The 26,095-nt window shown below is 55.7% G+C and overlaps 3 protein-coding genes across 7 annotated transcripts; all 3 read right to left on the bottom strand.

Annotated features, from left to right (window-relative positions):
- Nucleotides 1–1,619: 1,619 nt before the first annotated feature.
- On the bottom strand, nucleotides 1,620–3,403 carry LOC125326809 (vasotocin-neurophysin VT). Its single transcript, XM_048305327.1, has 3 exons — nucleotides 3,284–3,403; nucleotides 2,537–2,738; nucleotides 1,620–1,889 (listed from the first exon to the last, which is right to left on the bottom strand). Exons 1-3 carry the CDS (start codon nucleotides 3,401–3,403, stop codon nucleotides 1,711–1,713), a joined length of 501 nt encoding a protein of 166 aa, XP_048161284.1. The 3' UTR covers nucleotides 1,620–1,710.
- A 5,306-nt stretch (nucleotides 3,404–8,709) lies between these two features.
- Nucleotides 8,710–25,187, bottom strand: UBOX5 (U-box domain containing 5). 4 transcript variants are annotated; one of them, XR_007203758.1, is made up of 6 exons: nucleotides 16,679–18,345; nucleotides 16,349–16,445; nucleotides 14,022–15,198; nucleotides 11,236–11,397; nucleotides 9,216–9,546; nucleotides 8,710–9,110 (listed from the first exon to the last, which is right to left on the bottom strand). XR_007203758.1 is itself a non-coding variant. In XM_048304477.1 (5 exons), the coding sequence occupies exons 2-5, from the start codon at nucleotides 16,400–16,402 to the stop codon at nucleotides 9,332–9,334; spliced, it is 1,608 nt and encodes a 535-aa protein (XP_048160434.1). In that variant the 5' UTR covers nucleotides 16,403–16,445; nucleotides 25,120–25,187; the 3' UTR covers nucleotides 8,710–9,331. The 4 variants fall into 4 exon arrangements, 3 of the variants coding, with proteins under 3 accessions (XP_048160434.1, XP_048160435.1, XP_048160432.1); XM_048304477.1 differs by lacking the exon at nucleotides 16,679–18,345 and adding an exon at nucleotides 25,120–25,187 and having other exon boundaries at nucleotides 8,710–9,546; XM_048304478.1 differs by lacking the exon at nucleotides 16,679–18,345 and adding an exon at nucleotides 25,105–25,149 and having other exon boundaries at nucleotides 8,710–9,546; nucleotides 16,349–16,446.
- Nucleotides 18,427–25,178, bottom strand: FASTKD5 (FAST kinase domains 5). Of its 2 annotated transcripts, none has more exons than XM_048304474.1 (2): nucleotides 25,120–25,178; nucleotides 18,427–21,070 (listed from the first exon to the last, which is right to left on the bottom strand). In XM_048304474.1, exon 2 carries the CDS (start codon nucleotides 21,029–21,031, stop codon nucleotides 18,629–18,631), a length of 2,403 nt encoding a protein of 800 aa, XP_048160431.1. In that variant the 5' UTR covers nucleotides 21,032–21,070; nucleotides 25,120–25,178; the 3' UTR covers nucleotides 18,427–18,628. The 2 variants fall into 2 exon arrangements, with proteins under 2 accessions (XP_048160431.1, XP_048160430.1); XM_048304473.1 differs by lacking the exon at nucleotides 25,120–25,178 and adding an exon at nucleotides 23,865–24,401.
- Nucleotides 25,188–26,095: the final 908 nt, after the last annotated feature.

Raw genomic sequence — 26,095 nt, 5'->3', positions numbered from 1 at the left:
ATGTGGTGCCCTGAGCCACATCACCAGCAGACAAAGCTTCCTCTTCCCCCCCACAAGAAGCTGCGCTGAGGATGAGGCCGAAGGCTGACACAACAGCCCAGGACCCTGCTCACCCCAGCCCCTCACCTTCCTTATCCCAATTAGGAGCTTCCCAGCCTGAATAAATTTCCCTGCTGAGGACAAAACTTGATGTCCACTTGACGTCATTACCCTGCACTGGCTTAATTGGGAATTAGGCAGCCCAGAGCCAGACAGCCATGACCTTTGCCTGGTCCTCTGGCTTGCTTCGAAATCCACCACTTAGTGCGGCCAGCGAGAGGGCAGCCGGGTCCCTGTCACCTGCCCGGGGCCAGTCACAGTCCCTGGGGACAAGGCAGGCACTGGGATCCATGTTAATGGGTTGGAAATGGGGCTCAGGACCTGCTGTGTGCTGTCCCAGCGGCTCAGCTCCGGCTGCAGCACAGGGTGGAGGGAGGGAATTCTCATCCCAGAGCCCCTTTGGCTGCTCCAGGGGTGCCCAGACCCCTGCAGGATGTGTCTCGGGAAGACAAGTGGGGGAAAAAACCCAATTATCAGCCCCTGGCGCTTTCTGGGGACTCGATTTTTGCCTGATTTTGAGGTGTTCATCAGATGGAGCATTCCCAGCTCAGCCACATATTCCCGGTGCTGCAGGAATGTTGGGGTTCACATCCTGCGTCTCGGAAAAGCCCAGGTGCTAGGGCTAGGCTGAAAGCCCAATTCCCTCATCCCAGCTTGGACTCCCCCGTCCGTGCTGGTGTCACCCCTTTCCCAACGATTTTGGGGTGGTTTGGGGTTGCCCCCCTCCCCAGGGCTGGGATCAGATGCCGGCTGTGAGAAGCAGGTGCTGGATCAATCCTGCATCCCCTGTGGGGTGCGGGGAGCTGCTGTGGGCAGGATGGATCCCGCCGGTGCCAGGGAGCTCCACCTCCCTGGAGGTGCCACCTCCCTCAGGGACAGTATAAAGGACGAGCTGTCCCCTGTGCCGTGGCCAGTCCCAGCCCAGAGAGACCTCGGAGCAAGGACCCTGCAGGGTAAGAGAGCCGGGAGAGGGTTGGGATAAAGCTACCCCAAATTTTGGGGGGTGACTGTGGGATAACGGGGACTGATCCTCCCTGTCGGTGTCCAGAGGTGGTGGGGAAAGATGAGAACAGCCCTGGAGCGGGTCTGTGGAGCTGGGACCCCAAACCTCACTGCTTTGAGGGAGTTTGGGTGTTTTCCTTACTTTTTATCATCTTTAGTAGATGCTGTGCTGGTTCCTGAAGGCAGCGAGGCCCCGAATCTGCCCCAAAGAAGGACTTGGCCACGAGGTAACGTGACAGTGGCACATCCCAGCTGTTCCCAGTCTGTCTCCTGGGGCTGGGGTAGCTGCTGGGGCTCCCGGGTGGGACTCCACGGCCAGATCCCAAATTCCAGCTCTGCCTGAGCTCCTTTCCCTGGGAGCTACAAGGACGGAGCCAAACCCTGCACCCAGCCCAGCCAAACCACACGCACTCTGTGGGCATTTGGGGACAGAAGACCCTCCACCACCCCCATCCTGAGCCCCAGCCAGATCCCCTGGAGCCCCCATGAGCCATCCCCAGCGCCCAGGACGAGGCCACCACAGTGCACGAGGACTTTTATTGGGTCTCGTATGTACAGTGCCGGGGTGGGGGTGTCGGTCAGGGTGGGGGGGACTCCCCACGCCCTGGCTCAGAGCAGGGGGTGCTTGCCCTGCTGCTGCTGCTGCTGCTGCCGGTTTGCCAAGTGCATGAGCCTGAGGAGCAGATCTCCGGCCGAGCCATCCAGCACCGTCAGGTTCTTCTCCTCCGCCGCCTCCGGAGCGCCGTCGCTGCCCTCGTCCAGGCAGCCGGTGTCCATGGCGCACGTCTCTGCCGCAGGAAGAAAAAAACGTGGCGATGGAACAGGTTATTTGGGACCACCAGGGGGTTGTTTTCGGCCGGGGAAGGGGTTGGTGGCAGTCGGGGGGGGTCCGCACAGCTCGTGCTCCGGTTTTGTCTTTCCCGTTAACCAGGGAGCGGGGCTGGATTTTCTGGCACATCAGGGAGGCTGTGCCTGGCCAGGAAAAAACTCTTGGTGGGTCAGGAAGGAGCTCTGAGTCCAATCCTTTAGAATCAGGGAATGGTTTGGGTTGGAAGGGATCATAAAGCCCATCCCATTCCACCCCCTACCATGGGCAGGGACACCTTCCACTGGACCAGGTTGCTCCAAACCCTGTCCAACCTGGCCTTGGACACTTCCAGGGATCCAGGGGCAGCCACAGCTTCTCTGGGCACCCTGTGCCAGGGCCTCCCCACCCTCACAGGGAACAGTTCCTTCCTTACAGTCAGCCTGAACCCAACCATCCCCAAATTATCTCCGAATGGAGCCAACACCACTTCCACCCCATGCCTCGGTTGCCCCTCTCTGAGACTAAACCCCACCACCACATGAGTTACCTGGAGACTTCTGTGCCCCTTGCGCTCCCCCCATGCTCCCCAGCCACCCCAAACTCCCCGTCCCACCGTGACCCGCTTACCGGCGGTGCAGCAGATGCCGGGCGCGGCGCAGCGGCCCCCGGAGCCGCAGGGCTGCCCGCCGGCCTGGCAGGGGGAGGGCAGGTAATCCTCCTCGGCGCAGCGCCGCGTCTCCGCCGTGCCCAGGTAGCAGCCCAGCTCCGCGCCGCAGCAGATGCCGGGCCCGAAGCAGTTCCCTCTGTTGCCGGGGCCGCAGGGCATGCACTGCGGGAAGGAGCTGCCTCAGTGCCCGCACCCCAAAAACCCCTTCTTGCACCCCAAAAGCCCTTCTTGCATAGCCTTGTGTTAGGAACCCCAATGCACAAGCACCCCTATGTATGGAAAGCAGCTCCCCACCAGCCCCTCTTCCAGCCCTTGGAGGTGCCGCACTGCCACCAGCAATGGGGACCTTGTGCCCCAGTCTGGGGTGTCACCACTGCCCCCCATGACCTCCCTGTCCCCTCTCCATGCGCTGTCCTGTCCTGCTCCCCCCCTCGCCCCCCCCCAGCCCAGCAGGATGCTCCGCTGTGGCCAAGCTTGAGCCTCTTCTCAAGGTGCCAACAGCACTTTGGAGTGGTCACTCCTCCACCACTGCCCATTGGTGTGCCCTTGGGCGTGTCTCCCAGCCATCCCAAAAAACCCCACTGCTCCGGGGAGCGTGGCGAGGCCAGTGGTGCCCGCAGGTGACGGGAGCCTCTGCACCCCACAGAGCCACTGCGTCCCTCCGAAAGCCCCATCCCGTGTCCCGAAGCGCCCGTCCCGTCCCGTACCTGTCGGAGAGCTGAGTCGGCCAGCGCCCGCTTCCCGCCCCGGGGGCAGTTCTGGATGTAGCAGGCGGAGGACAAGGCGAGGAGGCAGAGGAAGGAGAGGGGCAGCGAAGGCTCTGCCATGGTGCAGGGTGCCCGCGGCCGTGCCAAGGGAAGCTGCTCCAGCTGCGTCTGGCCCCGTGCTGAGAGAGCTGCTATTTATGCTGCCATCACCCCTTCCCAGGGGAGGAGGAGGAGGAAGAAGAGGGATGGGTTGGGTTTTTTGTTGTTTTTCCTTTTTTTTTTTTTTTTTTTTTAATCCCTGTTTTTTTTTCCCCCCAAATCGCATCCAAGCAAATCTGTAATTGAGATGATTCAGTGCGGCAGCACTCAGGGCTGGTGAATCCCACCCGTGGCTGCTCCAAGCGGCACGGGCCGGCCCTGGGATGCTTGGGAAGGGGTGCTGGATGGGGTGGGTTCAGGGAGAGGTGCTCCTTCGGAAGGTGCTGGTTTGGGGAGGAACGAGGCTTTGGGGACAGATGTTCACTCAGGAGATGTGGTTTTGGGCAGGATGCGGATTTTGAGAGGGGTGCTGGTTTGGGGTGATGCTGGTTTGGGATGGACGTGGATTTTGGGAGAGGCGCTGGTTTCAGAGGGATGCTGGTCGGGGAGCAACGCTAATCTGGGGAGGGATAAGGGTTTGGAAGGTGCTGCTTTAGGGAGGGTTGTTTATTTGGAGGATGCTGGTTTGGGATTGATGCTGGTTTGGAGGGATGCAGATTTTAGGAGGGGAGCAGTCCTGGTTTGGGAAGGGATGCTGGCCTGAAGGGATGCTGGTTTGGGAAGTGTTGTTTGTTTGGAGCATGCTGGTCCAGGAGGGATGCTGCTTCGGGGATGCTGCTTTGGGGAGGGATGCTGCTTTGGGGGATGCTGTTCTGACTGATGCTGCTCTGGGAGGGGTTGCTGGAGGGCAGTGACAGGGTCGGGGCTGGGAGAGAGCCCCGGCTGCACAAACACACCCCAAAACCAGGGGCGGGGCTGCAGCATCGGGGTGCAGGGCAGGACCCTGCCAGACCCTGTCCCCAAAGGGACCCGTCAGTGCCACCCACGACTCTCCTGCCTCTTCCCCCTCTTCTCCAAGAAAGCAGAAGGCAGGGAAAGCTGTGGGAGAGGAGGAGACCAACAGAAAAGGCACCTTTGGGGCTGGCACAGACCCTCCTGCTGCAACCAGGGGTCCCCACTGCTCCGAGAGCCGGCACACTCGTGTCACCCGCGGGCTGTCAAAAACACCTGTACAGGAAAAACGCCATCAACAACCCCTGCCCCATCCAGCCGTGAATATTCCTGCTGGTCCCAGATCCCTTCTCCAGCAACGCCAAGGGCAACCTCAGCAATGTGAAATTAATATGCAGAGGGGAATCGGGTGCCTGTGAGCATCAGCGCTCTCCTTTCTCCCTAAAAGTGCTGGGACTGGCTCACAGAGATCAGGAGGGGTTTTTTTGGGGTGCTGGGAGGGGGGGTGCTGCCAGCTGTGGTCCCGCTTCTGGAGTTGTTTTATCCTTTACTCATCTTCACGTAAGGTGGGGAATTGAGGCAGAGAACCATAAAAATCAGCCTGGACATCACTTGGGGTGGCTGAACATGTTTTTCCCCCGCCCCTCATTAGTTTCCCTCATTTTCTCCCCCTCATTAACATCCTTTTTCTGCTGGACAAACACCCCAGGCCGGCCCAGCCCTAGTTGGAGTGAGGGCTGTGGTGGTACCCTGGGTGGGGAAGGAGCTGCTCTGCTCGAGCCTCCCAAAGGAAACTCTGATCCCACTGCAATCCTCCCTGGAAAACCAAAGCGCTCTGAAAAGCTCCGCAGGAAGCAGGGAGCGATGCTGGAGGGGGCTGAACCCCAGAGCGTCGCTGTGCCCCACCAAGGGAAACTGAGGCACGCAGGGAGGACGTTTTGTGTATCAATGCTGGGGGGTCCCAGCCTGCTCCCCGCTCCTGCCGTGTGATTTTGGAGCATGGCCCCACGTGGGGGGTGCCAGTCCTGGGGTTTGCAGCTTTTACTGGGTAACATGAGGGCGATTTCCTCCCCTCGAGGGGGGTGAAGGTGGCCACAGCCCCTGACTCAGCTCTCCCTGGGACCGAGGGAGCAGCGAGTTCCCAAATTTGCCCCGTGACGCTGAATCACCCACGTGGGGCAGCCGTGGGGGATTTAATGACCAACATCATTAGCACCAGCCTCGTTTCCCCATCCAAACCCATCCCTTCACAGCGGGAGCCCAAACCCACTTACGTTGCAGGGCTGAGGAGGACGCAAAAGCCCTCGGCTGGGAAAACTTTTCTTTAAAAGAACCCCAAATGTCAGCTCTAAATTGGGTGTTACGCGCTCCTGCTCCGTCTCTTCATTACTGTATCGTAAAATTACATTAGCTGGGAACGATCTGCATTCAAATGATTCTGTGTCTGGAATGATAACGCAGGAATATGAGGTTAAAATGTAATTATGCTCTTTAAAGTCAAGGAAGGTTAATAAAATGTTTTTCCAAGTTGCAGAGGCTCCGCAGCCGCAACGCGGAATCACTTATGGGAATCAAGGGGAGGATGAGGTGGCAACGGGGAGGGGGAAATGGGTAGGAAACACAAAAAAGGGGGTTCTTGGGGAGGGAAATATTGGGGTCACCTGGGGTGCGTCATGGGATAAGTGATCCCAGGGGGATGGGTTTCAGAGGGGTGGGCAGAGCCAGCTCTGCTGGGCTGTGATGCTCCCTGGTACCCGGGGTGCTGCTGGGCCCCCATCCCACATCCCGCTCCCAACCGAGGCCTTGGGGCTGCTCAAAGTCCTACCCCAAATCCTCCAACACCAGCCCCAGGGTCCCTTATCTACGTCTCCAGCACCGGGTTTGCTCTGCCACGTCCCTGCTCTTCCCCAGGCTCTCCCCCAGAGGACCCCCCTTCATTAGCGCCCATCTCCTGACCACACCCGCAGGGTGCGGCCGGTGCCAGGGCATTCATCGAGCCGTCAGCGGCTCCCATCCTTATCCCGGCTCCCCTCGGAATGAGGGAAATCCCAAAGGCCTGACCTGGGCTGGGAATGGGGCAGCACCCTCAAATCTGCCCCCCTCTGCTCAGCCAAAATACAGCTCCAGCTCTTGTAGACACCAGCAAGGGGCTGGGGCTGCCAGACGGGCTCAGCCACGGAGATCATGGAATGTCTGAGTTTAGAAAAGCTCTCCAAGATCATTGAGATCCCCCAGCGCTGCCAAGTGCTGACCCCAAGTGCCACATCCACACGGCTTTTAAATCCCTCCAGGGATGGGGACTCCAGCACTGCCCCGGGCAGCTGTGCCAGTGCCTGACCATCCCTTCCATGAAGAAATCTTCCCAAATATCCAATCTGAACCTCCCCCTTCCTTCATTAACAGCAGGAGCTTTGCTAGCTCTGGAGCCCCCAGCAAGGTTTGTGAGAGCCCTTTTGGAGGCAGGAGAAGGGATGGAGGTGACTCTGCTTGGCCGCAGCACAGAGAGTTCCCAGTGCCAAAGTTTAACCAGGAGAAATGAGGGTGACAACATTTAATCAGGATAAATTAGAGGATGTTGGAAAATGGGATGAATTTCATTGATTTGTGCATTTTCCTGCCTTTGCCATGGCTGGAGGGGGATGCAGCAGGGAAGAAGAGACTTCTTGAAGATGTCACTGATGCGCTGGCGACATGGAGAGGGTCAGGCTGGCAAGGGAGAGCTCCCTGCTCCCGCCTGGGAGCTCGAATGCTCCTCAAACAGATCTGTCACTGTCACCGTGGCCCCGTGGCTGACGGGGGGTTAATGGCTGGGGGCTGGTGGGGAGGGGAATCCTGCACCTCCTCCCCCTCACATCTCGGATAAAGATGCTCCTCTGCTTCCCTGACAGCTGGAAAACAGCTTTGATGCCTCTTTAAAGGCAGCACAGCCAACGTCAAGATTGGCTGGGGCGTTGCTTTGATCACTTCCACGGCCAAATCCATCCTGCTGGGATGCAGACGTTACGCCGGGAGGTCGCTGACCAACAAGGGATGGATTTGTCCAAAAAAAAAATGCTTGAAGGACAGTGTTAGAGGAAATTGCTCAGGCTGCAATCAGTTCCATTCCCCACCTCCCAGGGAGAAGACAGGCTTGGTGCTGGGAATGAATTTGCTGGTGGCATCCACATGGGAGATGAAGAGGCATTGCCGTGGGTCCGGGCAGAGGAACCCACGGAAATTCCTGGCTCCGTGTGACCCCGCCCATCACCCTGGGGTGCAGGGAGGGTCCCTGCTGCCCACGGGGGTTTCAGTGCCCTGGGACCGGGGGGGGGGCAGGGGTCCTTCCCTGAGCTCCAAGATGTGGGTGCAGAGGGAAACTCATCCCTGGATCCGCAGCAAGAGGGGACACAGAAGGTGAAATGTGCTGGCAAAGGGTCACAGAGAGTTAAGGAGGATGAAGGCTCTGAGAACCTGCAATGAGGTGGGGATGAGCAGGGAGGGGGACCTGATGTCCCAACACCACCCCTTCCCCTCCAACCCCTGCTCCGTGCTGGCTCCTGCCCCTCCCTGCAGAACGAAGGGAACCTGGAGATAATTTGGGAGATGGCTCCCACCTGGATCACTGCCCACCACAAGGACCTTTTGGGAACTGGAGCAGCTTGTCAGAACCGGTGGCTTTGGAAGCATCGGAGCTTTGCTAGCGCTGGAAAAGGTGATGGCTCTGGGGATCCAGAGGCAGCCGTCCCTCCTCCTCCCTTCCCTGGGGGAGGTGTGAGAGCTGAATCACCCTGGGATGGCTCACTGCAAACACGGCACCACCACTGCAATGAAGTGGATTTACTGCCTCCGAATCGTGGGGTTTTTAGGAATTTTGTGCCTATTTTCCAAGCGTTTATTATTTTAAGACGCGTACTTTTCTATTTTTGCTGCGAATGGAGATGGGCTGTGAACTCCTGCTGACGCAGGCAGGGAGCAGGAGCAGTGTGGGGCCAGCACAAAGCCCTGTTCCAGTGGATGAGCAGCTCCTTCCCGTGCCAGCGTTGGGTACAGCGCTGCTCAGGTGCCTTTTGAGAGCAAATAAAGGTGTGACCAAGGTGAGCCGAGTCAGCTGGAGGCTCCTTATGGCCCAGAACACCAATTAAGTGGCACCAGCAGGGGGTTGTAGAGGTGACAAACCCTTTGATGTCACCTTACCTCCATCACATCCAGGATGGAACACATCCAAGTCATTTTTTGTCTGGCTTTTTCCTGAGCAGCTCTCTGAGACCCCCGTGGGTGAGTCTCATCCCTGTGATCCACGAGGCTGCTGCCACAACCCCTCTGAACCCCCCTGGTCTGCAGCTCCCCTGTGTTGGTTTGGCTTTTTCCAGCCTATTTATTCCTCCTGTGCCCAGAGAGTCCCCCTACGACACCATTAAGCCCCACGATGAGACCAGTTTAGGAGCCAGAGAGAGAAATTGACTTTAAACATTTTATTAAGGCTTAAATGTCTATCAGCCAGCCAGGAGCTGGGCCGGTCACACGACATCAACCAAGAGGGTGGGATGGGATGGCTTTTCTACAAGATTCTGGATGAGCAGGGTGAGATCACTGCCAGCTCCTCACTCCTCAACCACGGCCTCTCGCTGTCGATTCCAGGACGAGGGACACGCTCCCAGCAGGACGAGGGGAGGGTGAGGTGGGCAAGGGGAGGAAGTGAGAGGGGACTTTGTGTGTGTTGTCACTCACAAGGACTTTACCTGCTCCACAACCGGGTGGCTGCTGGTCAAACGTGGCGTGAACTCGCGGGGAAGCTGAGCTGGTCCGAAAGGCACCTGTGCTAAACCTCTGAGCCCCGGGGCGGTGCTGGAGACCAGTCCTGGATAAATACATATTCCTTGATAAAGAAGCTATGGCTTTTGTCATCCTCAGGCTCCGGGCCGCTCTCTAACCCCCCACCCCCCCTGCTCTGTAAGCACAAGACCGAGTCCTCTCCGCTCTCCGGCTCTCCTCCCGGCGGCTTGGCAGCTCCTCCGGCGGATCCGTGCGGACACGGGGCACAGCAGCAGCTCCTCCTCGTCCTCCCGGCAGCCTGGGGGGTCAGAAGTGAACCCTCCTGACGTCGTGCGTGGCCGCCGCCCTCTTGCAGCTCCCGCAGTGGATGGGCGAGGCCGGAGCCTTCTGGCGCTCGGCCAGGCAGGGCCGGCACACGAGGTGCCCGCAGGGGAGCTGGTACACGGGCTCCGCCTTGAAGTAGCAGGAGAAGGATTTGCCACAGGAAGCACATCCCTGAGTCTGGCTGCTCCTGCCGTGCTCTGCAAATCCAGAATCACAAAATCAAACGAGCTGGAAAAAACTTCAGGGATCATCTAGTCCAGCCTGTGACCCGACACCACCATGTCCAGTCTTTCCTGGGGACTCCACCACCTCCCTGGGCAGCCCCTTCCAGTGTCTGATCACCCTTTCTGTGAAGAAATCCCTCCTCATGTCCAGCCTAAACCTCCCCTGGCAGAGCTTGAGAGTGTAAAACAAGGCAACAGAAGTGGATTAGGCAGGCAGTGTGAGAAGTCCAGGCTGGGCCACCCCTTCAGTGCCAGTCCTGCCCACAAGCTGAGGGCCCCAGGTCCTGCAGACTTCGGCTGTGACTCAGGACTGTGCCAGTTTCCTGCCATTACCATAAGGAAAGGGAATGGTCCAGCTCCCAGGGCAGGGTGTGCTCAGAAAGGGATGGATCACATCAGCACTGGCACATCAGGCTTTTAATTGAGGACAGATGACTGTAAAAAAGGGCTTTTCACTTTTACTGAGACTAAATCACCCTCCCTCCCGCTCTCCCGGCCAGATTAAAAGCAGCGATTCCCAAGTGGAACAGTTGAGGTGTCACTTTGCATTCCTGTCACACACAGCCCATCGAGGGCTGCTCAGCTCTCAAACAGCAGCAGTTTCAGAGGGGACAGGAAAAAGCTTCAGAGCTGAATGTCACTGAAACAGCAAAAGCTGTTTGGGCAGGGCGAGAGAGGGAGAAACAGACACAGACAGACAGACGGACACAGCCCTTCCTCGGGGTCACCCGGTCCCTCTGAAGCCCCTCTCATCCATGAGTAGGCAGAGCCTCACCCAGGGGGAGAGAAGCCAGGACGTGTGGAGGGACACTGAAGGTTCAATGCTTCCCTGCCCCTCAAAGGGGTAATTTTGGGAATGCAAACACAGCCGGATGAGGGGCTGGGCAGCAGGTGGGGTGAAAACAGCGAGGGCTTGGCAGCCTGGGTTGTGTACACCCAGTCCTGATGGGATTCTGGGCATGCACACGGTTGGCTGGCCTGGGATGTTGCTGCTGTGAGCTGTTCCTGTTCAGGGTCAGATATCACGTGGCATTTCAAAGAATCATGGAATGGTTTGGGTTGGAAGGGATCATAAAGCCCATCCCATCCCACCCCCTGCCATGGCAGGGACAGCTTCCACTATCCCAGGTTGCTCCAAGCTCCGTCCAACCTGGCCATGGACCCTTCCAGGGATCCAGGGGCAGCCACAGCTTCTCTGGGCACCCATGTGGCAGCTCCCCAGCTTGCTCCACACAGCTCACAAGCAACACTGAGCCACTCAGCCCAAATTGCAGAGCTCTGGGAACAGTCTGAACTAACCTGGAGCAGGCTGAGCACCGTGGCCAAGCACAACACATCCCAGATCATCCTTGGGCAGCACAGAGGTGACAGCCAAGAACACGGGAAAATCACAGGACTGCTGCCACAGCCTGCTCTGCCCATGGGCATGGACAGCACCCCACACCTTCTGGGGTGTCAGCAAGGTCTAACCTGCCTCACTGGGAGCATAAACCATCAAAACTGCTGAGAGAGGCAAGGATTGTCAAGTGAAGCTTGCTGGGAGACAACGGAGTATTTTATATGGAATATATAAACCTTTGGGGTGTGAACAATGGTCCCTGTTAACCCAGCCCCAGCTCTCCTGCAGCTCCCAAAGGTGATCCAGAGGCACCTGTTACTCACCAAGGACTGTGCCCACGCTCCAGGAACTGCTGCAGCCGCCCTCTCCTGGAGCCTGCTGCTGGCTCTTCATCAGCTTGGCCGTGAAGGAGGGCATGGAGCTGAGAGCCGAGGTCAGGGCAGTGTCCAGGCTCTCCGACAGCTTCTGCTCGTGGGACACCAGGTCTGCAAAGGGAAACACAGACCAGGTCTGCAGAGGGAAATAGAGACAGGTCTGCAAAGGGAAATAGGGACAGGTCTGCAAAGGGAAATAGGGACAGGTCTGCAAAGGGAAACACAGACACCAGGTCTGCAAAGGGAAACACAGACCAGGTCTGCAGAGGGAAATAGAGACAGGTCTGCAAAGGGAAATAGGGACAGGTCTGCAAAGGGAAACACAGACACCAGGTCTGCAAAGGGAAATAGAGACAGGTCTGCAAAGGGAAACACAGACCAGGTCTGCAAAGGGAAATAGAGACAGGTCTGCAAAGGGAAACACAAACGCCAGGTCTGCAAAGACATGAAAAAGATGGAGAAGCAGATGCTGGGAAAAAGAATCTGCGATGGAAACGCTGCCTTGGCTCTGAACCCTGGGGGATTTTAGGAACCCTGCCACTTGTTTTGTTGAGAGGTGTCTTTTCCCCACCAAGGGGCTGGGATGGGGGTGGAGTACCTCACTTCCTTTGGGTCCTGGAGGTGGAATGCCCTATGGATTACCACCAGACATTCACATGGTGTCCAACTTATACAGGATCAGAATCATTTCAGTTGGAAAAGCCTTCTAAGATCATCCAGTCCAACCCTTAAACCAGCACTGCCAAGGCCACCACTAAATCACGTCTCCAAGTGCCACATCCACATGGCTTTTAAATACCTTCAGGGATGGGCAGCCTGTACCAGGGCTGGAGAACCCTTTCCATGAAGGCATTTTCCCTAATATCCAACGTAAACCTCTCCTGGCACACCCTGAGGCCATTTCCTCTTGTTCCCTGGGAACAGAGCCTGACCCCCACCTGGCTGCACCCTCCTTTCAGGGAGTTGTAGAAGTCTGCAGGTCTAAAAAGGGGCAAAACTCCAAATAACCCAGAAAGCTGTTTTTCCCTGAAATCCCAGGCACTCCCTCAGCTGGCTGCCGAGGATCCCAGCCCAGTGCTCCCAGCCTTGCTCCATGCAGCTCACGGAGAACATTTAAACCACTAATAAAATCAGTGGGACTTGTTTTTCCCTCTTTGTCCCAGTTCTGAGCCCCAGGGCCAGGGCTGGACCCTCCCTGTAGGGCTGCCCTGTGCAGCACCGGCAGCACTAATTAAGACGAAGCATTAAGAGAATGTTGTCTGCATCACTAATTCTGTTAAATCCATCTCCCAAGGGAAGAGCTCGGAACTGGTGCTGCACATTTGCTCCACCAATCAAGGCTGATGATCCAGTGCAGCACGAGCTCCATGGGCTGAGCACTCTGCTTTTATTTATGTACGGACACGGGAGCTGCAGGACCCCCAGGGCAGCTCCCCGGTGGGAGCTGTCACACACCTCCACAACCAAAATAACCAAAGATTCCTCCTAAAACAGGGAATGAGCTCTAGGCTGAGGGATCAGAGCAGGAATGCGCAGTCTGACTTCTCCCTACTCTTCCTGGTACCATCCAACATCTGTTCTTTTCAACCAAAGAATTTGTTTAAAATCAAATGGCCACCTGAGCTTTGTCCTCAAAACATTTTTGGGCAGCGTGGGAGAAGGGTGAAGGCAGTGACAGGTCCCAGCAGCTCTGGGTCACCTTTTGACATGTCATAGACCAGCAGGTTAGAGCAGACCAGGAAACTGGGCTTACCTGCCTGGAGAGCCACCCACAAGATACCCCCACACCTGGATTTACACCCTTTGTCCCCAAGTGCCACATCCACATGGCTTTTAAGTCCCTCCAGGGATGGGGACTCCACCACTGCCCTGAGCAGCTGTGCCAGCGCTGGACAGCCCTTTCTGTGAAGGAATTGTTCCCAATATCCAGCCTAAACCTTCCCTGGTGCAACTCTTGTTTCCTCCTGTCCTTGTCCCCTGGGAGCAGAGCCTGACCCCCACATGGCTCCTCCTTTCAGGGAGTTGTTGAGAGCCACAAGGTCCCACCTGAGCCTCTTTTTCTTCAGATTTGAGAACATTTTGCATTCCCAGCAGTGCTGCTACCACATCACTGAGAAAAGCACGGATAAAGGGAAACCAGCGCCCATTCCCTTCCCCTGTAGCCACAAGTCACATCTCTTGTCTAATTTGGTCCCTACCAGGTTTTCTGCTTTAACCACCTGCAAATTCTGTGCAGGTCTCTCCCAGGCTGGGCTCTCCCTCCTCCCTGCAATTCCCTCGCTGTGGTTTGTTCTGTGTCCCATTCCTGCTCTCCTTCCCACCTCCCTCCTCATGATGATCCACACAGCCAGGACTCCCCGTGCCATCACCACTGCATCACCACCACACATTTCTTTTCTTGTTTTTGCAGGACGCAATAAATCCCCCTGGAAAAAGAAACTTCAAACCAGGATGGTGAGGAAAATGTTGTCTCCACATGGAAGGAGGAGAAAGGAAGTCCAAACTAAAAGGGGAACAGGGTGACCTGAGCAAACAAAGGCTGTGAAACACTGAACAGGGAACATGAGAACTGCATGAAATGACCCAGCTCCACCACACTCATCAACAGCCAAACACAGCCTGGAAAAGTCTAGAGGTGGGATGGGAATTTGCACTGGATTTGTCGTGATTTGAAACCCCAGCCTGGGGCTGTCACAACACTCAAGGAACAGAGGTGACCCGGGGAGCCACGATACCTGTGGAACAGTCCATCTGGATCAAGGGGAAGTCACTGTCAGTTTTCATTTTTTTAGCACTGTTCTCTGAGGTAGCCGTGACAAGTAAGTTTGTAGCAGAAAAATAGGGCGGCTGCAGGGAGCCCTGATCCATGCAGTCCATTTTCCTTTTCAGAGAAGACATGGTGATGGAGGAGGGCACCAGGCTCTCCGAGGCGTGAGCCCTCCCCAGCAGGTTGGTGCCAGGGATGCTGTGCTGCAGCAGGAAGTGGTCTATCCTGGCCTTGAGGGTGGGGTGAGGTAGGGGCTGCGAGTGCTGGCTGAAGGCCACCCCCGTGAAGGGATCGCTGGGAACCCGGCCCCAAGACGCCTCGCTCCGGTTGCATTTTTCCAGGGTGGTCTGGTCAATCACCTTCCCAGAGGGCAGGAGCATGGGTAAAGTCATGATCTCCAGAGTGATGGGGTCCAGGAATTCTTCAGGGATGTCTTGGACGACATCCACCAGCTTGTGCAGGGTCTGCTGCTCGTTGGCACTGAAGGGGACGCAGTCGCTCTCCATCGGCGTCCAGAGCTCTGGCTTGAGGCTGCCGACGTCCTGGGCCAGGAACTGGGAGGCCACCTGGAAGACGCCCTCGATCACCTCCTGTGGGCAGGACTTGGCAGGTTGTCCCCACACCTCCAGCCTCTTGATGCTGGGCAGGCCCCCGCTGGCCACGTGGGTGATGCAGATTTTTAGGTGGGACACATTGCTGAGTGAGGCCGGCCCTTTGTTCCAGAGATCTTGAGACACCGAGCCAGGGTAGGAGAAGACATTTTCCATCTGATGGAAGGGAGGCCTTGGCTTGAAGCCTCTGTGGCCAAAAGTCACTTTGCTCTGATTTTTTAAGACAGCTTTGCCCACCAGGGTGAAGGTGTCCTTGTCCGACACAGGCTGCCCGGCCAGACCTGAGCACTGCCCCTCAGGGCTCTGCCAAGAGGTTTTGTTGCATGAGGTAGAGGTGTAAACTTCCAGGCCGGAGAAGGTCTGGTACCCTCCGGAGGAGATGTCGATGTTGATCCTGCAGATCTCGATGTTGAAGGGGAAGGAGATGGTGACGTGCACCGGGGGTTTGATGAAGTACTCGCTGCGGAAGCCGCGGTTCCTCCTGGCGAGGTCTTCGGAGATCAGGTTCTCCACCTCGTAGCCATCGGCAGAGATCTGTGTGGCAGGACAAAACTGGGTTCAGCTTGGAGCAAGGAAACAGAAGGAAGCGAATTTCACAAGCACTTCCATAGATTCTCAAGGTGACATCAACCAGGAGCCAAGGCTGAGGTTTATGTGCAGCTCAGAGCAGACCCACTCCCACCCTCCTCCAGCCATGTGCTCCCATCCCCTCTTCCTGCACCCTCTGTCACACCACGTCCAGATCTGACTTAACTGCTGGAAGAGTGGAAAATTAGGGATAATGCGTGGTTTTAGCTGGGTCAGCAAAATAAGTGGGAGAGGGTGTCTGGGAGCAGAGGATGAGCGTGGGGGAGATGGGAGTCTCCTCTTTCAGTCTCCCTTTTCAGATGGGAGTCTCCGGATTTTCTTTGGCCAACTTATCCTGCCACATGGAAAGGCACTTGGAATCACAGTTACAGGATCCCAGAGGAACTCTGGATGGTAATCAGCCTCTGGCACCCACCTGACACATCCCTGAGGGAGATCCATCAAACCAGGCTGGGTCTCCCAGAACACCCAATCCCATCCTCTGCTCTGCTCCTGGGCAGACTGGCTCAACCCATTCCCTTTCCTGGAAGCCCCAGGACCTAAGAAATCTGCAGCACTTGCTGAATGGACAAATAAAACCAAGGAAAATCTATTTATTCCATCTCTTTAATATGGTCTTGATCATGACAATCACACCACACCTCCGTGGCACGGCTGGGTCTCTCCACAAGAAATCCCAGTACTGCTGCTTTTTGCGGCACAGTATTTACAAAGCCAAGGCTGTCCTGGATTTTGGGGTGAGTTGGTGTGGAAACTTAAAATTTAAAAATAGCTGTGAATGAAAACTGAGTTTCTTAAGAGATTCTGACGTGCTGAGTGAAACCAGAAACACTTGGAAAGTAACTTCAGCAAACATTGTCAAGAGCTGTGTGTTCCACCGGGCAGAGGGAAAGCTGGAATATTGCAGGGAAAAAGGGATCTTGTCTGGCTATGAGATCCTGCAAAATTAGGGCTTTTCCATCCAATATTTAATGTGTGCCACATCAGAGCAGTGATGCTGATTACCCAGAGGAGCAGTGAACAAATCCCTCCCCCCAGGGCAATTCCACCTAATCGCTCCATCCCCAACCCCCCCCCCCCCCCATCACTATTTTACCTTGTTGCAGTGAATTCTTGGCTTGAACTGTGGGAGACAGACGTTTATTACCATCTTGGCAGCTGCAGAGAGGTCACTTGCTGAGCATCAGAGTCAGCTTGGAAAAAAAAAAATAAAAATAAAGGAAGTGAATATCCACGAGCAGTGAAAGGATCTCGTGTTTCAGAGCCTGGGTGAATTCCTAAAATGCACCTCAGATCTGAGTCCAGGAGGTGAAGCCAATATAAACCCAAATGAATGTGGTGGAGAGATGTGGTTGAGAGAAAAACAATCACATTAACATTAATTAGTGAACCTGTGGAGCAAAATCAAAGAGAAATGGCTTCTCACCTCTGAACAGACCAGCAATTAGATGTGAAGGTTTATCAAAGATGCCGGAGTTTTGTAGGTGTAGGAAAGCACCAGCACTGTCACAGTGAGTCAAGATTACCCACAAATATTAATAATTGGTGTTAAATAACTGCAAGGGAGCAAAGGGCACGGAATAGCTCGGAGGGAGATGTCTGGGATCTGAACACCAACCGCTCATTAAGGAAACTCAAGTGAACACACCTTCTTACCATTGAAAAAAAAAAAGTGCCTGGAATTGGCTCTCTCAGATCCCTTTTAAGAATGAAATTATCTGCAAGGTGAGAGCTTTAACCTCTTGTTAACCCCAGCTTTAAAATGTCACTGCCCTGGGCAACCTTGCAAATCAGGGACTCGCTGCCTCCTTCAAGAACAAGCAGCTCTTTAATGATTTTCCACTGATCTGTTGGTTCAGCCCAAATGAAATTGGCCTTCTGGGGGCACGTTGGAAAGGCAGAGTTAATGAGCTCCCTGTGCTGCATCTGGAAGGAGAAAGGTGGAATTCAAGGCACAAATCCCACAGATAAACCCCAACCCAACACGGAATTCACACCTGCAGAGAGCAGAGCTTGGTTACAATGCCTTGAATGAAGCAGGTGTGAACCTTACAAGAGGAACAGCCAGGTGAGCAGCACTTCTATCCCAAAATTTGGTCTGGCAGCCATCAGGAGCAATTCCTGCTCCTCAAGGAGCAGGACAAGCACACACCAACTCTCCTCCAATATTCCTTCACTGGCTTTCTGAGTCTGAGAGGTTTCCAGAACTGGGCTGCCACTGAGGAACTGTTTAAACTGGGGTTTTGGCACTTTTTGGCACCTTGTAGGAGACTGACAGTTCAACTACAGGCTGTGCCTCAAAACTGCTCTTTTTGGCTCATTTGGAACCAAAATGAATTTACCAAGTGGTGAATTCACTTGGCCCTCAGCACTGGTGTTATGAAAAGAGGCAAACCAACTCTCCTTGCTCCCTTCTTTGGGAAAACTCAAGGTTCTCCCCCTGTTCTGTCTCTCCTCTCTTTCCTGGGCTGAAGACTTCTCCTGCAATGCGGGGAGCTCTGTATGGGTGTTTTATAGGATTTTCTCCTACCTGTTTGTGACCCTGAGAGAAACAACTCAGGTTAATTTTTCCAGTCTCAATACCTCAGTAAGGAAATGGATTATTCTGCATTTCCAAGTCACCACACTCCCTTCTGCTGGAAGACTCTGCTACAAATCTCATGGCAAAAGTTGAGTCACCGAGTTGCTTTTACCCATGGCTGTGGATTTTCCCTCTCTCTTCAGTGTGTGCCTTCCCTAAGGTGAACAAAGATCTTTGCACTGAGGCAGTGAAACACAGACCTGAAAAAAGTCCTCTGTGGTTTTGGACAAGGAACTTCAAACGAGGCTGTCTGGAGCTCGTCACCACATCCCTTCCTGGTGTCCTGCATGGGACTAAGGAGCTGCTGCCATAAGGAATGTGCATGGTGGACACCAAATAAAGTCCTTGGAGCATGAAATGAATGCCTGAGGTCAGAGCACCCCAACCCTCAGTCCCAGATCCTAAAGGAGAAACCCAGGCTGTGCCGTCAGCCCCAGCTCCATGGGGATGGAGACACGAGGAAATAGCTGTGTGTGCTCCTGGCACCCAGCTCAGCCTCACAACTAAATATTCTCTATTCCTGCCCTCACAGAGGCATCGAACCCAACCACTCTCATTCAGGGCGGAGAAAGAAACAACCACAGAGAAAAACGAATCCTTAGTAGGTTTTATTTGTGGTGGAAGCATTTGAGGATCCGGGTACAAAAGGAGAGCACGGGAAGTAGAGATGTCACCAGAGCAGAAATGGCCACACAGAGCAGCTGCCAAAAACCGAGCCAACACCCAGAGACCATTTTAACCAGCACCCAGCCACGGAGGTGCACTGGGGAGGCTCTGGGCAAGCCTTTGCCCCCACTAGCCAGCCCTGGTGAGCAGCGCCGGGCAGAACACTTTGTAGTGGAGGTAGCTGAGCTTCTCGGAGCGCGTGCGCTTGAGCAGAGGGAACCACTCCCAGAAGGGAATCTCCACCACCACGTAGCCCAGCAGCCGCAGCTGCCGCCGCTTCAGGCAGTGCAGCCCCAGCAGCCGCTTGGAGCCGTAGCAGAAGTGGTTCCTGTTGGACACCTGCAGTGCCAGCCTCACTTCCTGAGGCTGCCAGCACCCTGCTTTAGGCTCAGCCTGGGATGTGGCACCTGCAGTAAGGGCTCCACCCAAGCACGGCGTTCCTGCTGCGTCCCCTCTCTCCTGTCTGGCAATGCTGGCTTCATTTCCCACTTCCACGGGAGACTGGCTATGAGCTCTCCCCTTTACGAGCTGAGAAATTAAATCATCTGTCAGATTAACTCCCATGTCTTTCAGCTTCTTGGCTGCCACAGGATCCTTGAAGTTGAAAGGGATGGGACATCCATCCGTGGCCAAACGCACCTCCAGGTCGCTGGACCTTGTGTGGGGCAGGATCATGTGGCTCTTCACATACTCAGGGCCTCCCAACATGCTCTCAAGGAGGGATGTGGCTTCCACAATTTCAGGCCTGACGTATATTTCCCGCTCTGCAAAGCTCAAAACCACCTCAGTGAACTCCTGACAAAGCTGAGGCGGGAGGCGGCTGCCTTGGTAGGTCGGGCACTCAATTTCAACGCTCTTACCAAGGGTGAACAGGTCCTTGTTGAGCTCATATTTGCTACCTCTGGTTTTCTGGACAAACTCCTCCCTCAAAGCAAAGTCTATCAGCTCCTCTGGGAAGCGTTTGACAAATGCCAGGCCAAGCAGAGCAGTAAGGAGATGCTCTGGAAACTTGCTAAACTCACGGAGTTTCATATGCAACTGCTTTATCAGGCTGGAGTAAAACTCCTCCGCGTTGGGAGGTTCATAGTCCAGGCACCCAAACGACCACAGGAATTTGGCAGCATCCTTGCTCCGGCAGTAGGACACCTTGGAAGGCAACGAGGTGGCGACAGCAGCCAAAATATCCTCGTTAAAAAAGTGCAGGGATGAACAGGTAAGAGCGATGTGCATGATGCCCTGGATGTTTGTTGTAGGAATGCGAGCAGGAATCACCTTCCCGAGCTCCCTCATGAGGGGCACGTGGTCCACGCGAGTGTAGCGCAGCATCTTGAGCACGTTCACCAAGGCATAAGTGCTCATGTCCTCCATCTGCAGGGACACCCTGTCTGCAATCCTCCTCATGACGTGGTCAGACAGCCCACTGAGGGACTTGAAGAGCCCCAAGCAGATGGCCCCCAGCTCCTCCAAGGTGAAGGCGTCCAAGTGCTTCAGGATCGTGCTCTCCACCTTCTGCGCCAAGTCCGCGGGCGACCTTCGGCCTTCCCCGATGATGTAGAGGAGCTGCACAAACTGGGGCAAGGTGAGGTCCTTCCAGTGCAGGTTGGCATAGCTGAACAGAATGCCCAGGTAGGAGGGCACGCTGCGCTCCAGGCAGCGCCAGCAATCCGCCACCAGCAGCAGCTGCTCCAGGCCCATGTCCCACGCCCGCCGGCAGAACTCGGCCTCGCATGCGTCGAGCAGCGGGTGGGAGGCTGGCACGGCCAAAGGGACACAAGCCTTTAAAATCTGGATGAGATCTGGGGTGCTGAACAGCCTGATGGCCGTGACAGCATGGTGACACAGGGCACTGAACCTGGGATCGGACACCAGCGCCGCGCGTCGCTCCGCTGGCAAACGGCTCAGCTTGTGGAAATAATCCGTGAGAATTCCCGGGCTGCCCTCACACCCGGCCACACTCTGTAAAATCGACTCCCCTTCCTCTGCAGGGAGGGTCTGTGCTGGCTCAGCGCTGTCACAGCTGAGAGATCTGTACTCAGGCCTCCCCTTCTGGAACATGCGGGGGTCCTCCTTGGAGTTGTGCACCTCCCATTTTTCCTTCTCTGCTTCCTCCTTGTACAGCGTGGCCAGGATGGTCTGTTCCAGGAGTGTGTTGGACTTGGGCTTGGGCAGGGCATTCCTGATGGGTGGCAAAGCTTGGGAAGAGGCAGGAGGGAATGTGTGCGGAGCCTGCGTGGTGCCAGGGCCGGTGAACGTGTCACTGAGGGCCTGGCTGCTGTCCCTATCCACGCGCTGCTGGGAGCCAGCCCTGCCTTTGGCATAGGCAGCTGGATTATACAACACTCTGTAGTCCTGTGGCTTCAGCAGCTGGATTGTAGCCCCGGATTCGGTCCCAGTGTTGGCTGCCCCTGGTTTATCGTGCTTTTCCTTCTTGCTTTTGCTGCTCCCATGCTCGGCCTTGCGCTTGGCTGTGGTCGAAAACGCTGTCACCCTGCTCAGCCTTGGGAATCTTCGGCACATTAGCACCGTAGCCATGGATCTCAACTTACTGGGGCTCAGAACTGCTTCCAGGTACTGAAAAAAGGGCAGACGGAGAGTGAGTGGCCTCTACCTCACAGGCAGCACGTTTTAATCAATCCTTTATGTTACTGAAGGGGAGGCGGTGCCGGTGCCTCCCCTGGCCAGGGCAGCTGGATCCTGGCAAAGCCACTATGGAACGTCACCTCATGCAAAGGCAGCTCAGGACGAGCACCCAGGTGACCAGGGTTTGGAGTAGAAGGCAGTCAGGGCATGACCTGCTACTCAGCAGACACAAGAAACCTGGCACAGCCTAGGAGAGTTAAGAAAAAAATCATCGTTTTTTCATTCTTAAGAGACCCGAGCTGCTTTTCTTTCATTCTGAACAGTGAAAACGTGTTTTTGCAGTAGAGCTGTGGCTTCAAGAGACTTTATGTGTTCAAACAGAGCATACTGCTGCTTTGGCCATCATGGTCTGAATCACTGACCACCACCTGAGAAGCTGTCCAGATATCCAGGGTGCCACACAGCCCTTTGCACCTGGAGACAGGATGTGGAGCAAAGTCTCCACCAAACCAGTGCAGAGAGTGAAAACTGGCCCAGAACCTGCAGATGGAGATTGAAGGAAAGAAGAAACGTGGCCCAGAGCAAAGCAGGGGAAGAGCAGGGGAGAAGTAACACAAATCATTATGTGATGCTACATCCCAGGCTGAGAACCGGGGGGAACAGAGCTTTAAGCTTCAGATGTGGGAGCGTCTCCTGGAGTTTTAGGGTACAGCAGGTTTAAAAATGGCTGGTGCCTTCCTAACTCCTGCCTAAAGCAGCTACAGCTCAGAGGGTGAGGATGAGAAATCTGTAGGAGTCCAGCTGGGTGCTGCCAGCCTGCACTGGGTGCCAAACAAGCCCTGTTTACCACAATTCAGATGCTGATTAAAAAAATAAAGCACCAGGTCAATGCTGCGTAGCAAATCCTTATCCAACCCAAATATCCACCACAGAGGTGTTATCCACTTCCTCAAAATCCCTCAGCACCACAGGGAGCTGGGCAATCAGGGAAGCCAAGGCCTGGCAGAGACGTTGCCATTGCAATGCACTTTGTGCTCCCCACAGGGGGAAATAAATCCTCATGGACACCCCTCGGAGCTCTGCTTGTACCCACGGCTTCCTGACCAGGGATGGAGCAAGATGTGGGATCAGAGCAGGAAAACTCAGTTTTGCAGCAGCAAAATGGACACTTTGGGTCAGAAGAGGTGGGGTGAAGCACGGGTTTGGGGTGTGTGAGCAGGACAGTGGGATGGGGCCTCACGAGCAGCTCTGGCTGAGAATAAGCTGGATTTTTTTGGAGTATAAGGATCCCCATGTCTCCCATGATCCAGGGACACCTTCCACTATCTCAGGTTGCTCCAAGCCCTGTCCAACCTGGTCTTGGACACTTCCAGGGATGGGGCAAGCCACAGCTTCTCTGGGAAACCTGAGAAGCAAACGAGGACATCTCGTATCCTCTGCTCCATGGACAGAACTTGCAGGCAGCAAACACCAGCCAGAGAGGGAGGAGAAGCTGCTGGAGCAGAAACCACCCCAGCAGAGAGGTTAAAAAACCAACAGGGCTGGAGAACAAGAGGCTCTGGTGGGTTTGGGGGAAAGGGAGGGCAAACTGAAATGTAGATTTGTGGAGACAGCCACACAAGGACGAGGGTACAAGAGAGGCCACTGTGCTTTTAAGATGATCAGTAAATATTGTGAGCTGCTCAACAGCCCACCAGGCACCTTATCTGTATCCCCAAACACCCTGAGGCAGCCCCAGGTGCAGATCAGGCTCTGCCCCACAGACTCCAGGCTGTTCCAAGGCCATCACTGTCCCATCCCAGCATGAGAAGTCAAATCGTGCCAGGCAGGAGAGACTCTGCCCCTTCCTGCCTGTCTGGGGAGCAGGGAAAGGAAAAGCCCCCTCAGAAGCTGGACAGAAAAACCCAGCCAAGAGCTGGATTTCAAAGCTGTCCTGTTTAGCTCAAAGGAATGTCTGATAAAATGATCATTCCTGGCTCTCCTGGCTGTGGGGTCCAGCCTGAAGTGGCTGCAGGTGACAGATGCTGGAGACAGAGGACAAAGCTCAGCCTGCACCTGGCTGGGGGAACGAGAAATCCCCTCCAACAGCTCCTTGTCCAGCACCTCGCAGAGCTGGGACCATTAGAGGGGCCGGATCAAGCTCCAAAAACCATCTCGAACAAGAGGAACTTTATCCAGGCGAGGTTTTCCCAGAGATTTCCTTGTCTGACTCGACTTTGAGTATCTTCATCTATTTGTCTACTAACAAAACCCAGGTTATTGCTATAAAGCGACTTCCCTCTGCTGTGAAAGGTGATACTGCCTAGGAAAGGCAGCACTGCTGCTCCCAGAACCCCTCCCAGCAACAGCAGCCCCACTTCAAAGCCAGGGAATCAAAGCCCCGGTGAAGGCTCCGAAGGCGAGCGCTGCGTGCTGCTAAGAATATCCTGCACGGATTGACTGTGGAGCTGTGACACATTTGGGGATCCAGGCAGTGCAGAGATTGCTTCTCTCCTCCTTTGCTCCAAATCCAGCAAGAAAGAGAAGACCACGCACAGCAGAGCAAGGTTGGGATGGGACAAGACAGTTCCAAGCACCCTCAAGGGCAACAGGCTGCTCCAAGTGATTTTTCCATGATTTCGCCCACCCCCAGCCCAAATCTTTGTGATCTTTCCAGTTTCCACTCCATTTCTCTTCCAACTCCACCCACACCTTCGCTCGATTTGCCTCTCTTCACCTTGAGCAATCGGCCTTCCTTCCTCCCTCCTCCCACTTCCCATCCCAACGCAGCCAAACTCCTTCCCACCTCTGGGCAGGTCTCTCCAGAATTTTCACTTCCAGCAGCTCCAGTGAGCCAGGCAGTTTTGGAGCTGGGCCCTGCAGGCTGGGAATGCCTTTTGAGGAGCTGCTCAAGCATGGAAACAGCTCTGCTTAAGTGTCACAGCTGAGCATCGCTAAACACCTGGGAAAGAACATTCCCAGAGGAATGCCACCCATGCCAGGGGATGTTGGTGCATCCCAAAACGCTGTCAGGGCTTTTGCTCCCTCTGGAACACTCAGAGGGGCTTCTGGAAACCCCTCACCCTGTGCTTCCACTGGCAGCCAAAGGGCAGAGGGAATCTCCTCGGAATGTGAGGAATGAAATGTTGGGGATAAAACAGCTCATTCTGGCCAACAGCCTAAAGTGAACTCCTGTGCCTGGGCTGGAGAGGAGAGCAACACAAAAGGGATTTTCTTCCCCCAACAGGTTATGATGTCAGGGCACAAAATTGTCACTTTTTTACTTTTTTGTGCCTTTTTCTTCTTTTCTAAGATCACAGAATCACAGAATGGTTTGGGTTGGAAGGGATCATAAAGCCCAGCTCATTCCACCCCCCTGCCATGGGCAGGGACACCTTCCACTATCCCAGGCTGCTGCAAGCCCCATCCAACCTGGCCTTGGACACTTCCAGGGATCCAGGGCCAGCTTCTCTGGGCACCCTGTGCCAGGGCCTCACCTCCCCCACAGCCTGGAATTCCTTCCCAACATCCCATCCATCCCTGCCCTCTGGCAGTGGGAAGCCATTCCCCCTTGTCCTGTCCCTCCATGCCTTGTCCCCAGTCCCTTTCCACCTCTCCTGGAGTCCCTTTAGGCCCTGCAAGGGGCTCTGAGGTCTCCCCGGAGCCTTCTCTTCTCCAGGTGAGCACCCTCAGCTCTCCCAGCCTGGCTCCAGAGCAGAGGGGCTCCAGCTCTCGGAGCAGCTCCGTGCAATTCCCTTCTCCCGAGGCTCCAGGGCAGCACCGGGGGCAGGGCTGGAAGCCCCGGTCCCTCCGCTCACCCCTATGGCTGCACCTACAGACACATAAGACACACATATAAATATGCACACACACATACATATATATATATATATACACACAAAGATGTTATATGGGGCAATGCAGCCCAGGGCAGGACGAGGGCGGCCCCGCGGGCTGAGGGGGTGGCGCGGGCAGGGGGCAGAGGACAGGGACAAGGGAAGAGGAAGGGGAACGGGGATGAGAACGGGAAGGAACAGGCAGGGGAAGGGGCCGGGACTCACCGGGGCCGCTCCGGGGCCGCTCCGGCTCCTCCGCCGCCGCCTCCTCCTCCTGCCCCCTTCGCCTCCTCCCGCCGCTTCCGGTCGCGCGGCGGTGACGCCACTTCCGGCTCCCAGCGCGCGTGCGCGCGCGCGCGGCCGGCGGGTGGCGCCAACGGCTCGCGGCGCAGCCCCCTCGGCGTGCCCACGTGACGCGAGGTCACGTGGCAGCGCGGAGTCACCTGGGCGCCGCCATGGCGGGGGCGCGCCTGAGGCGCCGTGGCCGCCCCGCAGCTCCGGGGCCCTGGGGTCCGCCGGACACGGGTCCCGACCCGGCTCCCCGGCGGCCCGAAGTGATGCCTTAGGTTTTAACTTTGATGTTTTTCAAACCCTGCACTGCCCAGTGTGTAGCTCTGAAGTTTCGTGTGGCCCGTCAGCTGCTGTTCTCCCATGCTGGGTAGACATAACAAACCTCTCTAGGTTTGCTCTTCAAGGACACCTTGATTGTCCCAGGCCCCAAAATGTGTAAACTAAAACCTAGAGGAGGGGCGAACTTGGGGTAATGACATCATGAACTGAGGTTATAACTGGAGAATTAACCCTGGTATGCAAATGGACCAAACTTACAAAAGTGTGAAGAACCCGTGACCCAGGGTCCATCTTGGGTGTGGCCTTTTGACTGCCCAGGGTGAACCTTTGAAGGCCCTTCAAATAAACACCTACTTTTATTCTCTTATTCTTGTCCAGTCTCTGGTTTTAGGTGGCCACCTCAGGCATCAGAAGGGGAGCTGCGGTGGCCGCCTGTGCCAATGCCTCACCACCCTCCTGGCACAGGGTGCCCAGAGAAGCTGTGGCTGCCCCTGGATCCCTGGAAGTGTCCAAGGCCAGACTGGATGGGGCTTGGAGCAGCCTGGGATAGTGGAAGGTGTCCCTGCCCATGGCAGGGGGTGGAACGAGATGGTTTTTGGGGTGCTTTCCATCCCAAACCATTCCGTAGCTC

This window comes from Corvus hawaiiensis, chromosome 5 (genome assembly GCF_020740725.1).
Source record: "Corvus hawaiiensis isolate bCorHaw1 chromosome 5, bCorHaw1.pri.cur, whole genome shotgun sequence".
NCBI lineage: Eukaryota > Metazoa > Chordata > Aves > Passeriformes > Corvidae > Corvus > Corvus hawaiiensis.
Note: the sequence above shows the minus strand (reverse complement) of the source record. Positions and strands in the feature narration are given on the sequence as shown.